Source organism: Haliotis asinina, chromosome 13, assembly GCF_037392515.1.
Source record: "Haliotis asinina isolate JCU_RB_2024 chromosome 13, JCU_Hal_asi_v2, whole genome shotgun sequence".
NCBI lineage: Eukaryota > Metazoa > Mollusca > Gastropoda > Lepetellida > Haliotidae > Haliotis > Haliotis asinina.
This window is the reverse complement of record NC_090292.1, coordinates 42291872-42306287: the sequence shown is the minus strand read 5'-3', so window position 1 is coordinate 42306287 and position 14416 is coordinate 42291872. Positions and strand designations below refer to the sequence as shown.

The window sequence follows — 14416 nt, the reverse complement described above, 5'->3', positions numbered from 1 at the left end:
TTGGGCAAAGTACTGTGACTATGTGCCCCAGTCCACCCAGCTGTGAATGGGTACCTCGTTAGGATGAGAGAGCCTCAATAAACACGGTGCGCCAAGTGGCAGCAAGAGTTATATACTCCCCAGGGAGTTGAGACTGAAATACGATGTGCTGTTGGGATTGACTCCAGTGATCGAGGGAATAATACCAGTGCCTTGAGCATGTACTGCTGCGTGGATATGTGCGTTATATAAATATCCTATATCATAGATCATATCACTATCAAATATATGAAAAAGCAAACCGAAAATGTGTTATTTCTGCTAATTGCATCAAATAACATTTTCTATGATGACGTTGAAGATATTACCAATGCCCTGAATGGAATTATCGTTGATGAGATGAAGGTGAAAATCCCGATGCTGAACTACAGCTAATGCTACAGGACAAGGTCGTATAGGAAGCGAACTACTAAAATTAACAGCGACTACCCTAGTTCATATTCTTAACAAGTTTTTCAAACTTATCTCTGCTAAATTTATGTTTCCCGACATTCTGGAAACAAACATCAGTGCGCCAATTCATAAAAAGGTGATGTACATGGATGCTGAAACTATAGATCTGTAACACTTACAAGTTGAGCAGCCAATTTTTCTTAAAAGAGTAGTTTATATTTTTACCTCAGATCTGAGTTTTGGTAACTTTCGGGTTTCAGAATTTGAATTGAATCGATTTTGATTCGAATCCCGATCTTTATTTCTTTTTTCAAATTCGGGATTTTTCTTTTACAGATTCGGCACGTGCATGGGGTATTCGGTATTGTAACCCTTAGTATGCATTTCTTTTACACATTTGGAAATCGGGACTTCAGGTTACGCAACTGTACTCTTTGCACCTTCACCCTTTAAACGTATCTATCCTCGGCGTTGCTGTCCTCCGCCGGAGATAGTCAAAAAGACCTGAAGCGCCCCACCTTTGCTTGCATGCATGAGCTCTCGTTGAAGAACGAAGAAAGACCAACACAGTCAATAATTTGAAACACACTTTAAAGAGGAATTCTGCAAGGAGGAAATCTGTTTTTTTTCTAATTCTGGTAATTATGTGTATGGCGCATTCCTTCTTACTGCTCATGGGAGAATTTGAAATAGACAAATCTGAGGGCAAAAATACATCAAAAACAAGATAAGGTCAATTAAGCAAGACTTGTTTGTTCTGTAATTCTGGTAATTGTATTAAACACTCCTCCTTACTGATTATGGGGTGTGATTGTAAGACGTTTATCCATTCTACGAAGCCAACTATAGGCTTTGTTCATTCAGAAACAGTATATAACATCCGCACCTCACAAAGGAGAATTGCGTTAAAGACACCGCCTATGTGACACCAAGAAGCGAGTATTGATTCCCTAAAACATAAATATCAAAACATAAATATCAAAAGACCATAGATGAATTACTGGAATCTGAATCATAAACAAAGAAGTCCTACCATGGGTATTTTCTGCTCGAGAAGTATGCAGTTTCAATGCGGTGGTGTGAAGATGTTGCTTGGGAAGAAAGAAGAACATGAAGATCTGTGTATTTCGTCTCCATTGAAGACGCCTTTCTCATCATCCAGAGGGACTGTATTGCAACAGGACAGAGTGATAGAGACAATATGAAGGTACCAAGAAGTATGCCAACATCACTCCTGAATCCCGTAGGTTATTCAAGTCTCCCTGCATCCAATGCCAGCAGAAAACGAAATAGGACAACTACGCTGGAGTTGTTATTCTCCCCATCATCTCTAAGGACTTTGGCTCACATGCTCAAGTCAATTTGATTGGCATGCAATCCATGTGTGAAGAGAAAATCAAATGGATTATGCATTGTCAAGATCATCTCAAGTTCTGTGTGCTGAGACCGTTGACCACCACGAAGTAGTGTGTCAGTTTGTCGACATCTTCTTGTTCATTGGTGCACCACCTATCTTGCAGAGTGACAGTAGTTCATAGTTTACTGCAGTTTACACTGAGGAGGTGTCACTGATGTGGTCTCGCACCATGATCATGGTAACCCCAATCCCAAGGTTCCGTCTGGCAACAATACCAATGACTGGACCATGGGACTCAAGGTTGAAGATATGTCTACTGAAAAAAACCCCAAAAAACAAACCTTACCTCCTTACTCTCAGCACTTCAGTTTGGGTGGACGCGGCTTTGTTGAGTTCAGATTGAGCTGGATTCAAGAGGTGCCAGATAAGCAGATGCAAGTGCTACATGACTGGTAAAAATGTAACTGAAGGTGTCATTTTCTTGTCAGAAAGAAAATTGAAATGATCTCCAAACATGTCCATGATTCTTTTCCATGTGTACATCAAACATGTATTATGTTGAATGTAGATATCACTGTAGCAAAACGTCACCATCCTGGTAAATACAAACCTCTTTTTTCACATCTTCTTGGAAGATCGAAAAAATAGAAACTCTATTGATCATTTAGTTCGACTAGAATCATTCGTTAAAAATTCCATTGTAAATAACCACCATGCTGTATCAATATTTTTAGACCTTGAAAACGCTTATGATACAACATGGAAATATGGTATCTTAAAGGTCACATGCAACGTAAAACACAACTTTGCAAATTCTGATACCTTTCAGTATGCACTTACGGAAACAAATCATCGAAAATGCCAATTCAGCCTATAAAGTTGAAAAAAAAACCGCGATGGAGTTCAAACGGTTCACTAAATATGCTCCAGCGCTTTTTCTTCTCCTCCTTGGCAATTGGTTAGGCCACAAGTTGACCTAACACTGACAAAGTTTAAAAAATCATATACTAATGAAATACAATATAAACAAGAATTTGTTCAATTAAGACATAAATATAATACATACATGCATATTTACAGATGGGTCCAGGGGTGGTGGCACAATAGCTTGTGCCACTGTCATTGGATCCAGAACAGTTTCTTCTAAAATACCTGATAACATATATACGACAAAATGTTATGGATGTCAACTTCTTCTTTATTGTTTGATGAGGTTCTTGAGAGGCATTTAGAAGTCGGTATTCTAATATACGACAAAATGTTATGGATGTCAACTTCTACCTGATAACAGCAGAAACAAACGCAATACTAACGGCTCTTAAATATATTCAAAGGCATCCTAAATATAAGCAACATATAATCTCTTCTGACTCTCTTTCTTGCGTCCAGGCAATTAAAAACTTATCTTGTAAACGTCCACTTTTAATAGAAATTATGGAGTTATATACTCAGTCCATATGAAAACGCACCACTCACGAAATCTGGAATAGCTCCACGGATTAATATGTGAAGTATATACTTAGGATGTATTTGAGATAATGAATGATTTAAGAAGACATGTGAACATCATTCAATTTCATTCACGATAGTGTTAATGCGCGAGAGAGGCTTAACTGGTGTAGGGGTCAAAGAGGAAAGTCAATAACGGGTGTGACCGCCATTTGCATTGACACATGCGGTGCATCGTCATCGCATGGAGTTGATCAGTCTCTGGATAGTGTTCTGAGGGATAGCACTCCACTCCTGAACAAGGGCAACCTCAAGTTCTCGGATGTTGTCCATCTGGCGTCGACGTGAAAGACGTCGTCCAATTTCATCCCATAAGTGCTCGATAGGGGCGAGGTCGGGTGCCAGAGCGGGATGTTCTGCTGTGCAAGGTACTGCATGGGCACCCTTGCAGTGTGTGCCCTAGCGTTGTCCTGTTGGAACGTGTGGACATCGTGGTGTTGGTTGAAGAACGGCACGACATGGTTCACCCTTCCTCTGCAGATATGGAGATTGGTTCTGTGACGGTAGCTTATTTTACCCCACACCATAACGCTTCCACTACCCCAACGGTCCGTCTGTCTGAACGACTCAGTCGGCGTTATACGTTCACCACGTCTCCGCCAAACATGTATACGGCCATCTGCGTTCCTTAAGCGAAATCGTGACTCGTCAGAAAAGATGACACTGTGCCATTGTCGTAGTTGCCAATTCTGGTGGCTGTTTGCCCACTGTAGACGCTGGTCCGTCAATATGGAGCCGAAATAAGGACGTCGTACACGCAGGCCTACAGCTCACAGACAGTTCCGTACGGTGTTTGGGTGAATGAATCCACGTTGTCCTTGGACTTGAGCAGCCGGTCTTGTCGCTGGTAGTGTTCGGTCTCGGACATGATCCCGTACTATCTTACGGTCCTGACGTGCCGTTGTCACACGTTGTTGACCCGCTCGAGGACGGTCCCGAGTGCTCCCCGTTTGCAGAAACCTTTGATGGAGTTTTGCGATCGTTGTGTGTGCGCAGTGTAGTCATCTGGCAATTTCCCTGGTGCTGGCGCTATTTTGAAGCATGACTATGGCACGTTCCCGTTCAGGGGCTGTAAGTCGCGGCATCGTGTCGGCGTTTCACAAGTGTCAGTGAAGAAGTGAAATTTTATTCGGATTCACATGCTTTTAAAGACAATATGTGCACACATTCAGAGTGAAATTCATTTTTCCCATGGTGTGCGTGCAAAATGTTGCGTTTTTGCGAATAATTGCCTAGCGTTACAGTTAACGTGAAATTCTCGCATTTCATGCACCTGGCATGTCGGGTGACGTCACTGTAGTGTTGTTGTTATATAAAGATTATATTGAAGTTCATTTGAACTTAAGTGTTGACCTTTTTTTCAAGTTGTGCGTTTTCATGTGTACTCAGTATATAATGAACTTGCTACTGGCCAATGCGTCATCGTATTTTGTTGGTTACCATGTCAAATCATCGATTACATAACAGTCTCGTTTCCTGTTTAACTAGTTCCGTCTTTTTGTGCAACTTAGTGTGATAACCAGTCCAGAATGTTTAGACTCTGTCATTTAACTGGATGCATAAATATTAATCAGTATGATTTGATAAGTCTACGCACTTGTATATTGCAACACTAAGCTCCTTCTAATCCTTCCAATCCTACAGTGTGCTCTGTCGTTCAGCCTGCTCTGACAAACGGAAACCTGGAAATCGTGGAAATCTCAAAGCGAGGCTCTGCCGCTAGATAACCTAGTGATATTTCACTAACCTCATTGTGCGTCACAGAACTACACTAAATAAGCATAAGGAACACATAACAGTTTTAACCAGTGAGCCAGGTGCATTGTGAATCATTTTACGATCTTATCAAACAGGGGCAGTTTGTGATTCCATAGTTAAGGTATGCTGCCAACACCTCGACATAAGGTATAGAAAGACGGTCTTATTGAAGTTTAAAATTAAAACTCTCTTGTAAATACCATTTCCTTATGAAACAAGGAATTGAAATTCGGTTTAACCAGAGCTGTTTGTGGTGTCAATTTTCATTTTTTCACACGAGACAATTCGGATCGGCTGAAAAGTAGGCCAATGTCTGAATAGGTTAATGAGACTTATGTTTCGGTATGAAGCCACGTGGGCATTTCTGGGAACACAATGGCCGATTTTGCTGCCAAGGTAGCACTCGACGGATCTGTGACACCACTTCTGATTCCATACCCAGACTATAAAGCTACATTTAAGAAGAAGAACCCCCAATGCCCAGCCCGAATCCGATTCTAAACAGGAAATTCAAATTCAGGACTCGAATCCGGAATGTGAACAAATAAACCAGATTCGGAACTTGAATCCCCATTCTGAATCCGTTTCAAAACACACGCACAAAAAAATCAGATTGGGGATTCGAATCCCAAATGTTAACAAAAAATATCAAATTCGGGATTGGAACCTCGAATCCGTTTTCAAATTCATGTTGCCAACATTCCTGTGGGTCTTCTTCCGAACAATCGCTCTGTTGGCCGCTTCTATATTTCTATATACATGACTTCACCTGATGAAGGGGTCTGAAATAACCCCAAACCGTTGTGTGTCAAAAATTATTAAAAAGGTTTATCCACAAAAGATCTTGGTCATATATAACAACTTCTAAATGCCGCTAAAAGACATTTTTTCTCTATTTGCTCCCAAAAATAACATGGGACTCTATTATCGCGGTAGTTAATGTCGCCATCGGGAAGGACTACTGACATTTGACATTTTATACATATTTTCAATTGACTGATGTTTAATCTTCATTTCTGTCAAACAATGTTCCACATAATCACAATTCATTCAACATGACTGCGGCAATACCGATTAAAGCTGAAGCAACTCTCTACTATCTACGGTATTGCCATTTTCTTTTCTGTAGCACACAGTACAAGCAAATGACACTGTTAAACGTTTACTAAGACAAGTAAAGAATCGAAATAGTTTCTTCACCAAAAATTATCAAGAAATTTCATTCACATTAGTAACACTATTAACATGTTTTTTAACCAAAGAATCTGAAACTTCGATTCATTTGGATAAAGGGTAACAATAACGTAACAAAATATTAAAAATATTATTTTACAGCATTAAAACGTACTTTGCAATTTGCTGCCGTGTGCGTCACTTCCTTTTATATATGCTGTAAATATGCGAATGATCTTCAAGCTGTCGCACGATTACTCTTGACGAAGCAAGTTTTGACAGAAGGGAAAAAACGCCTAGGAACATTCATAAAATACTTGAATGAGTCACACTCAAGTTTCAAATTCACTGCCGAATACTAGAGAAACGTAGCCTGTCTAGACAAATGGGTAATGTATAACTGTGCTCTCACAAACTGGAGCTGAAGATATTAAGACTATGTTTAGGTGTTCTGAATCAGATTTTAGCCACACTCACGTTCCCACCGCATGGTCTTACTGACAGATGTTTTAGCTGATGTATGCAGTTTTGGTCCAGTTATCTCTTTTGATACGTTAAGCTACATTTTAGTTGACCGTCGGGGTACCCCCGTACTCATTTATTACCATGTCATAACACTATGACGTCATCAACCTATGTCGCATCAGAAAGCCACCAGGATGTCTGGATATGGCATATTGTACTACAAGTGTTTCACACTTTACAACGACACCTTGATTTGATACACAACAACATCAGGCACGTTTGCGTGTGTCTACGGATATTTTAGAAAGGATGACTCCCTACGACTCATCCGGAAATCACGTGCTTGTCACATCAACACGCTGCTGGATATATGTTTGGACATCAAAGACCCAGAGCTTCCAACCCTCCAAAGAAAAAAACGCTTGAGAAGCCGGGGTCCAGGGGCTGCAGGCCGCGGCCGGGTCCAGGGCGGAGACCTGGTAGGGGGTCAGGGAGGCGAAGCCCCCCTGAATCTGAAGAGAAGTAGTGTTTTTAACACCCTATAAGTGATTTAAAATGAGTGAAAAAGTGGCTTTGATTAATTTACGTTATTTTTTTTTAAAAAAAAGCGTGAGATTATCAATGTCTGTCGTGAGAGCGTGACAAATGCTTAAAAAACGTGAGTCTCAAGCCAAAGGCGTGAGAGTTGGCAGGTCTGAAAACCTATCTACAACCACTAACCGGCAGAACAAAGCCTTCGTCTCTACGACCGGAACAGGTCTGAAGTGAGCTCAGACAGTGCCACAATTTCCAGGGAACCACTCGATATATGGACCCATGCAGTTCACAGATAAGGTTGGAATACTTGTTATGCCCCAACTGGTACACGTACCAACGGAATGGAGGACACGTAATCATAGAACCATGCCCGATACACTGACTCCATCATACATGGGGTTTTACAGGATGCTTGAAGAGTACTTCGGATCAGTAGCCAACTACACGGACATGGCCTACACTTCGATGTTTGCAGTTCACAAACAACGCAAACTCAGGGCAGTAACACGGACTTATTCAAACCTCGTATTAATATACTGTCATATATAGTGGTACCTGGTTCTCATATCATTTTTGCTCCCCTTACCAAAACATACAATGGTGTTCTGACGCTGGGACCGCTGAATACTTGTTGTAACAAACACAAACAATGTTGAACCAATAAAACAAGCACTTTATTTTCATAGTGAACGAAAAAACAATGTACAAAATTGTTACACATGTTGTATACAACTGAGCCAATACAGCTCATTATTAAACGATCAGTACTCAGTATATCTTCACATCGGTAGGCATCTGTTCCTTGTAACAAATGTCATCGAATGTTGAGTGAGTGTGGCTTCAATACACCCCAAACCACGGCGACCCAATGATGACGCAGCAGGACGCATGACGTTACACCTGGTCCATTGCCATTCCTGAAGGGAACATTGTTCCAGTTGCTAAGCGTTGACAGGTGCAGGTGATGGTTTTCTGATTCGTCGATCCAGATAGTCCCATTAGTATTCTGTCGGATTCACGTCGGGAGGGCATGCTGGCCACGGCAACATAACAATAGCCTTATGCAGAAAGTCGTCTGTTAGCCTTGCTGTATGAGACTTTGCGTGATCATGTTGTTAGACAATGCTACATGATTGTTGCTGGATAAACTTAATGGCACCACAGCTCGGCACAAAACTTTATACATATATCTTCGAGCATTCAATCTTGTTTTAGATCGCGCAGAGCTCACTCCACACCATTGTGCTATAGGCTCCAAGCGTTTACCTACTCGTCTGCGAGCACCAATCCGGCTGTCATTACCGTGAAATTAAAACCTGCTCTTGTGGGTGAATTTCACATGTCGCCAATCACGCATCTGCTGCTTGTCTGGCTCTTGTCAAATGACAACTTCGGTTATGTCAACTTAAGCGTTGTCCATGTACCTTCACTAACTTTAAGGTCGCCGTTACAAAACGCTATCTCGATTGAATTATCCGGCCGTGGTAATCAGTTCGTAATTGTATCATCTGGTTCCCCTAATGCTGGTCTTTAAACATGCATACCATCTGGTCTCCCTAATGCAGGTTTTTAAATATATCTACCATCTGCACTCCCTTATATTGTTTTTTTAAAAATATATATACCATGTGGTCATCCTAATACTGGGTTTTAAAAGGGTATCTACCCCCTGTGCCCCAAATGCTGGTTTTGAATAAAATTTACTCTCTGGTGCCCCTAGTGCTGGGTATTGCAAAAATATCTACCATCTGGTCCCCCAAGTGCTGGTTTTTAAATATGTTTACTGTTTGGACCCCCAAATGTTGGTTTTTAAATATATTTATACCATCTGGTCCCCCTAATGTTGTTTTTTTTAATTATTATATATACCGTCTGGTTCCAACAGACCTTTTTTTAAAAAATGTGTGTACATCTATACTATTTGGTCACCCTAATACTTGTTTTTACATACGGTCTCCCTAATGCTGGTTCCAGATATATATTCCGGTCTCCCTAATGCTGGTTCTGTATATGTGAGAATTAAGGAGACCGAAAAACACGTATATGCTTTATTTTATGATATTTTTTTTCACATCATCGTTTTTGTTGAGATGATTTAGAGATACAATAAATCATTAAAGTCAGTAAAAGTTGTTTTATAACAGAATATACACTTGGTCTCCCTAATGCTATTTTTAGATATACTACTATATATCATCTCGTCCCCCTAATGCATGTTTTTAAATGTGTGTATATATACCATTTGGTGCCCCTAACGCTTGTTTTTAAACATATATAAAATCTTGTCTCCCTAATGCTGGTTTTTACATACGGTCTCCCTAAAGCTGGTTCCAGATATATATTCCGGTCTCCCTAATGCTGGTTCTGTATATGTGACAATTAAGGAGACCGAAAACACATATATGCTTTATTTTATGATATTTTTTTCACATCATCTTTTTTGTTGAGATGATTTAGAGATACAATAAATCATTAAAGTCAGTAAAAGTTGTTTTATAACAGAATATACACGTGGTCTCCTTAATGCTATTTTTAGATATACTACTATATATCATCTCGTCCCCCTAATGCATGTTTTTAAATGTGTGTATATATACCATTTGGTGCCCCTAACGCTTGTTTTTAAACATATATAAAATCTTGTCTCCCTAATGCTGGTTTTTACATACGGTCTCCCTAATGCTGGTTCCAGATATATATTCCGGTCTCCCTAATGCTGGTTCTGTATATGTGAGAATTAAGGAGACCGAAAACACGTATATGCTTTATTTTATTATTTTTTTTCACATCATCTTTTTTGTTGAGATGATTTAGAGTTACAATAAATCATTAAAGTCAGTAAAAGTTGTTTTATAACAGAATATACACTTGGTCTCCCTAATGCTATTTTTAGATATACTACTATATATCATCTCGTCCCCCTAATGCATGTTTTTAAATGTGTGTTTATATACCATTTGGTGCCCCTAACGCTTGTTTTTAAAAATATATAAAATCTTGTCTCACTAATGCTGGTTTTTACATACGGTCTCCCTAATGCTGGTTCCAGATATATATTCCGGTCTCCCTATTGCTGGTTCTGTATATATCAGAATTAAGGAGACCGAAAAACACGTATATGCTTTATTTTATGATTTTTTTTCACATCATCTTTTTTGTTGAGATGATTTAGAGATACAATAAATCATTAAAGTCAGTAAAAGTTGTTTTATAACAGAATATACACGTGGTCTCCCTAATGCTATTTTTAGATATACTACTATATATCATCTCGTCCCCCCCAATGCTTGCTTTTAAATGTGTGTATATATACCATTTGGTGCCCCTAACGCTTGTTTTTAAACATATATAAAATCTTGTCTCCCTAGTGCTGGTTTTTACATACGGTCTCCCTAAAGCTGGTTCCAGATATATATTCCGGTCTCCCTAATGCTGGTTCTGTATATGTGAGAATTAAGGAGACCGAAAAACACGTATATGCTTTATTTTATGATATTTTTTTTCACATCATCGTTTTTGTTGAGATGATTTAGAGATACAATAAATCATTAAAGTCAGTAAAAGTTGTTTTATAACAGAATATACACTTGGTCTCCCTAATGCTATTTTTAGATATACTACTATATATCATCTCGTCCCCCTAATGCATGTTTTTAAATGTGTGTATATATACCATTTGGTGCCCCTAATGCTTGTTTTTAAACATATATAAAATCTTGTCTCCCTAATGCTGGTTTTTACATACGGTCTCCCTAAAGCTGGTTCCAGATATATATTCCGGTCTCCCTAATGCTGGTTCTGTATATGTGACAATTAAGGAGACCGAAAACACATATATGCTTTATTTTATGATATTTTTTTCACATCATCTTTTTTGTTGAGATGATTTAGAGATACAATAAATCATTAAAGTCAGTAAAAGTTGTTTTATAACAGAATATACACGTGGTCTCCTTAATGCTATTTTTAGATATACTACTATATATCATCTCGTCCCCCTAATGCATGTTTTGAAATGTGTGTATATATACCATTTGGTGCCCCTAACGATTGTTTTTAAACATATATAAAATCTTGTCTCCCTAATGCTGGTTTTTACATACAGTCTCCCTAATGCTGGTTCCAGATATATATTCCGGTCTCCCTAATGCTGGTTCTGTATATGTGAGAATTAAGGAGACCGAAAACACGTATATGCTTTATTTTATGATATTTTTTTCACATCATCTTTTTTGTTGAGATGATTTAGAGATACAATAAATCATTAAAGTCAGTAAAAGTTGTTTTATAACAGAATATACACTTGGTCTCCCTAATGCTATTTTTAGATATACTACTATATATCATCTCGTCCCCCTAATGCATGTTTTTAAATGTGTGTATGTATACCATTTGGTGCCCCTAACGCTTGTTTTTAGACATATATAAAATCTTGTCTCCCTAATGCTGGTTTTTACATACGGTCTCCCTAATGCTGGTTCCAGATATATATTCCGGTCTCCCTAATGCTGGTTCTGTATATATGAGAATTAAGGAGACCGAAAAACACGTATATGCTTTATTTTATTATTTTTTTTCACATCATCTTTTTTGTTGAGATGATTTAGAGTTACAATAAATCATTAAAGTCAGTAAAAGTTGTTTTATAACAGAATATACACGTGGTCTCCTTAATGCTATTTTTAGATATACTACTATATATCATCTCGTCCCCCTAATGCATGTTTTTAAATGTGTGTTTATATACCATTTGGTGCCCCTAACGCTTGTTTTTAAAAATATATAAAATCTTGTCTCACTAATGCTGGTTTTTACATACGGTCTCCCTAATGCTGGTTCCAGATATATATTCCGGTCTCCCTATTGCTGGTTCTGTATATATCAGAATTAAGGAGACCGAAAAACACGTATATGCTTTATTTTATGATTTTTTTTCACATCATCTTTTTTGTTGAGATGATTTAGAGATACAATAAATCATTAAAGTCAGTAAAAGTTGTTTTATAACAGAATATACACGTGGTCTCCCTAATGCTATTTTTAGATATACTACTATATATCATCTCGTCCCCCCAATGCTTGCTTTTAAATGTGTGTATATATACCATTTGGTGCCCCTAATGCTTGTTTTTAAACATATATAAAATCTTGTCTGCCTAATGCTGGTTTTTACATACGGTCTCCCTAATGCTGGTTCCAGATATATATTCCGGTCTCCCTAATGCTGGTTCTGTATGTATGAAAATTAAGGAGACCGAAAAACATGTATATTTTTTATGTGATGTGTTTTTTGCATCATCTTTTTCTTAAAGTTTATTAAGATGATTACGGGTGAAAATACACCATTAAAGTCAATAAAAGTTATTTTATAACAGAATATACACGTGGTCCCCCTAATGCTGGTTTTTACATACGGTCCCCCTAATGCTGCTTTCAGATATATATATATATATATATATATATATATATATATATATATATATATATATATATATATATATCTATATATATCTATATATATCTATATATATCTATCTATATCTATATCTATATCTATCTATCTATCTATCTATCTATCTATCTATCTATCTATCTATATATATATATATATATATATATATATATATATATATATATACGCAATGTACAAATATCCCCAGTCCACCAAATAAACACACAAAAGGCTGCCAGGCTTACCTTTCACAGGAAATATCTGTTTGCCCATTAATAAGTCCTCATCATTCTCGAGAGTAGTATCATAAAAGTCTCTGGTCATGTTCAGACCTAGTTCCCGGGCGAAGTCACTGCAGTAATACACTGGCGTCACCTTGACCTCATAACCCTTGCGTGCCAGGAAGCTCGTCAACTGTGGCCAGCTGCACGCCTTGTCGACACGAAGAACTGCAAGACAATTGTTTTTTTCTTGTTAACTAATGTATAGTTTTTTAACGAGCTTTATGGTCCTACTCTGTGAATTCAATAAAGTGACAGAATTTCAGGCATAACGTCATACGTTTTAATGTACACATTTGATCACTAAACCCATATATATACAGAGGTGTTATAAATTTACAAAATATATTTAGTGCATGCCCGTAGCATAACGAGAAGGTTCCTATTACAAAACGCTTGTTAGGAAAATGTAAGAAAACTGAACGTACCGAGAATTACCAGCGAATTCCCGAGTTCCTGTTAAAGAAACATTAATGTGTTAATATGTGCGAGAGGGAGGGACACTGAGCGTCAGAAGCGACAGAGTCAGTGTCGGAATGCACTGAAGCTGTGTATCTATTGCTGTTTGTGCGCGCGTGTGCGCGTGTGTGTGCATGGTTGGTTGGTTCGTTGGGCATCTCTTTAATAATCAGAAGTTTACAGAGTCGTATGCCAGACACTGATTGACGCTATGCATCTAGATCTACACGTGTTCTAATAAACGTTAGACACTTATTACCAATAGTTTCTCAAACCCATCCCGTGCGTACAGTCCTCCTGCTATCGTCCTGTGTTGGCACAAGAAAGCAAAATGGATCAGTTATCGATAATATCGTGGGTGTCCAGCTCCTTATTTTACAAGCAAGGGGTAAAAAGAGGAATAGTATTTCTTTCATCTTGTCGCCAAGAACCAGCTTAGAATTGACCTTTGGAAACTCACACGTGCTATGAGAGGGACTAACGGGATGGGCTGGTCAGGCTCGCTGGCTTGGCTGACACTTTGTTGTGTCCGAATTGCATAGACCGAAGAAACGTTTTTGATCACTGTATTGACTGGTCCAGACTCCGCCAGCTCAGGCCACCTCTTATTGCTGACTGCCGTGTTTAAAAACCCCAAATATAACGTTCTGTCTTGGCAATATCAGTTCAATAATTCAATGCCTTCACTTACCTTGAATGAAAACAGAACCTTGATGTCAGTTAGCCCTGACACAGTTGTCTTAATCTCCAGTATGTCGGCAGTCTCGTCCCTCCCTTCCTTTGGGGGGAGGTAGATGTACACTCTGTACATACGGGCATCTCTATCTTCAGGGACACCGAGCACCGACAGGGGAAGACACGACAGGGCGAGGAGACCAAAGAGGACCACGAACATTGTTGTGAAATGGTAACTTCTCCAAACAAACCAAGGGACTAATCTTCGCACAGAAAGAATATACACTCTTTAGAAAGAGGCACAAAAAATTACATTGA

General features: G+C 38.7%; 1 protein-coding gene across 2 annotated transcripts in view; it reads right to left on the bottom strand.

The window, feature by feature from the left end:
- The window catches only part of LOC137260122 (uncharacterized), a 33216-nt gene that overhangs the window by 18093 nt on the left and 707 nt on the right, over positions 1-14416 (bottom strand). The window contains exons 2-4 of one of the 2 annotated variants that reach the window (XM_067797824.1): positions 14115-14356; positions 13393-13420; positions 12929-13132 (exon numbers count right to left, since the gene is read on the bottom strand). In XM_067797824.1, coding sequence (XP_067653925.1) covers positions 12929-13132; positions 13393-13420; positions 14115-14318 — 436 coding nt within the window. In that variant the 5' untranslated portion in view covers positions 14319-14356. Of the gene's footprint in view, positions 1-12928; positions 13133-13392; positions 13421-14114; positions 14362-14416 lie in introns of both variants that reach the window. The other variant, XM_067797823.1, reaches the window with a different exon arrangement.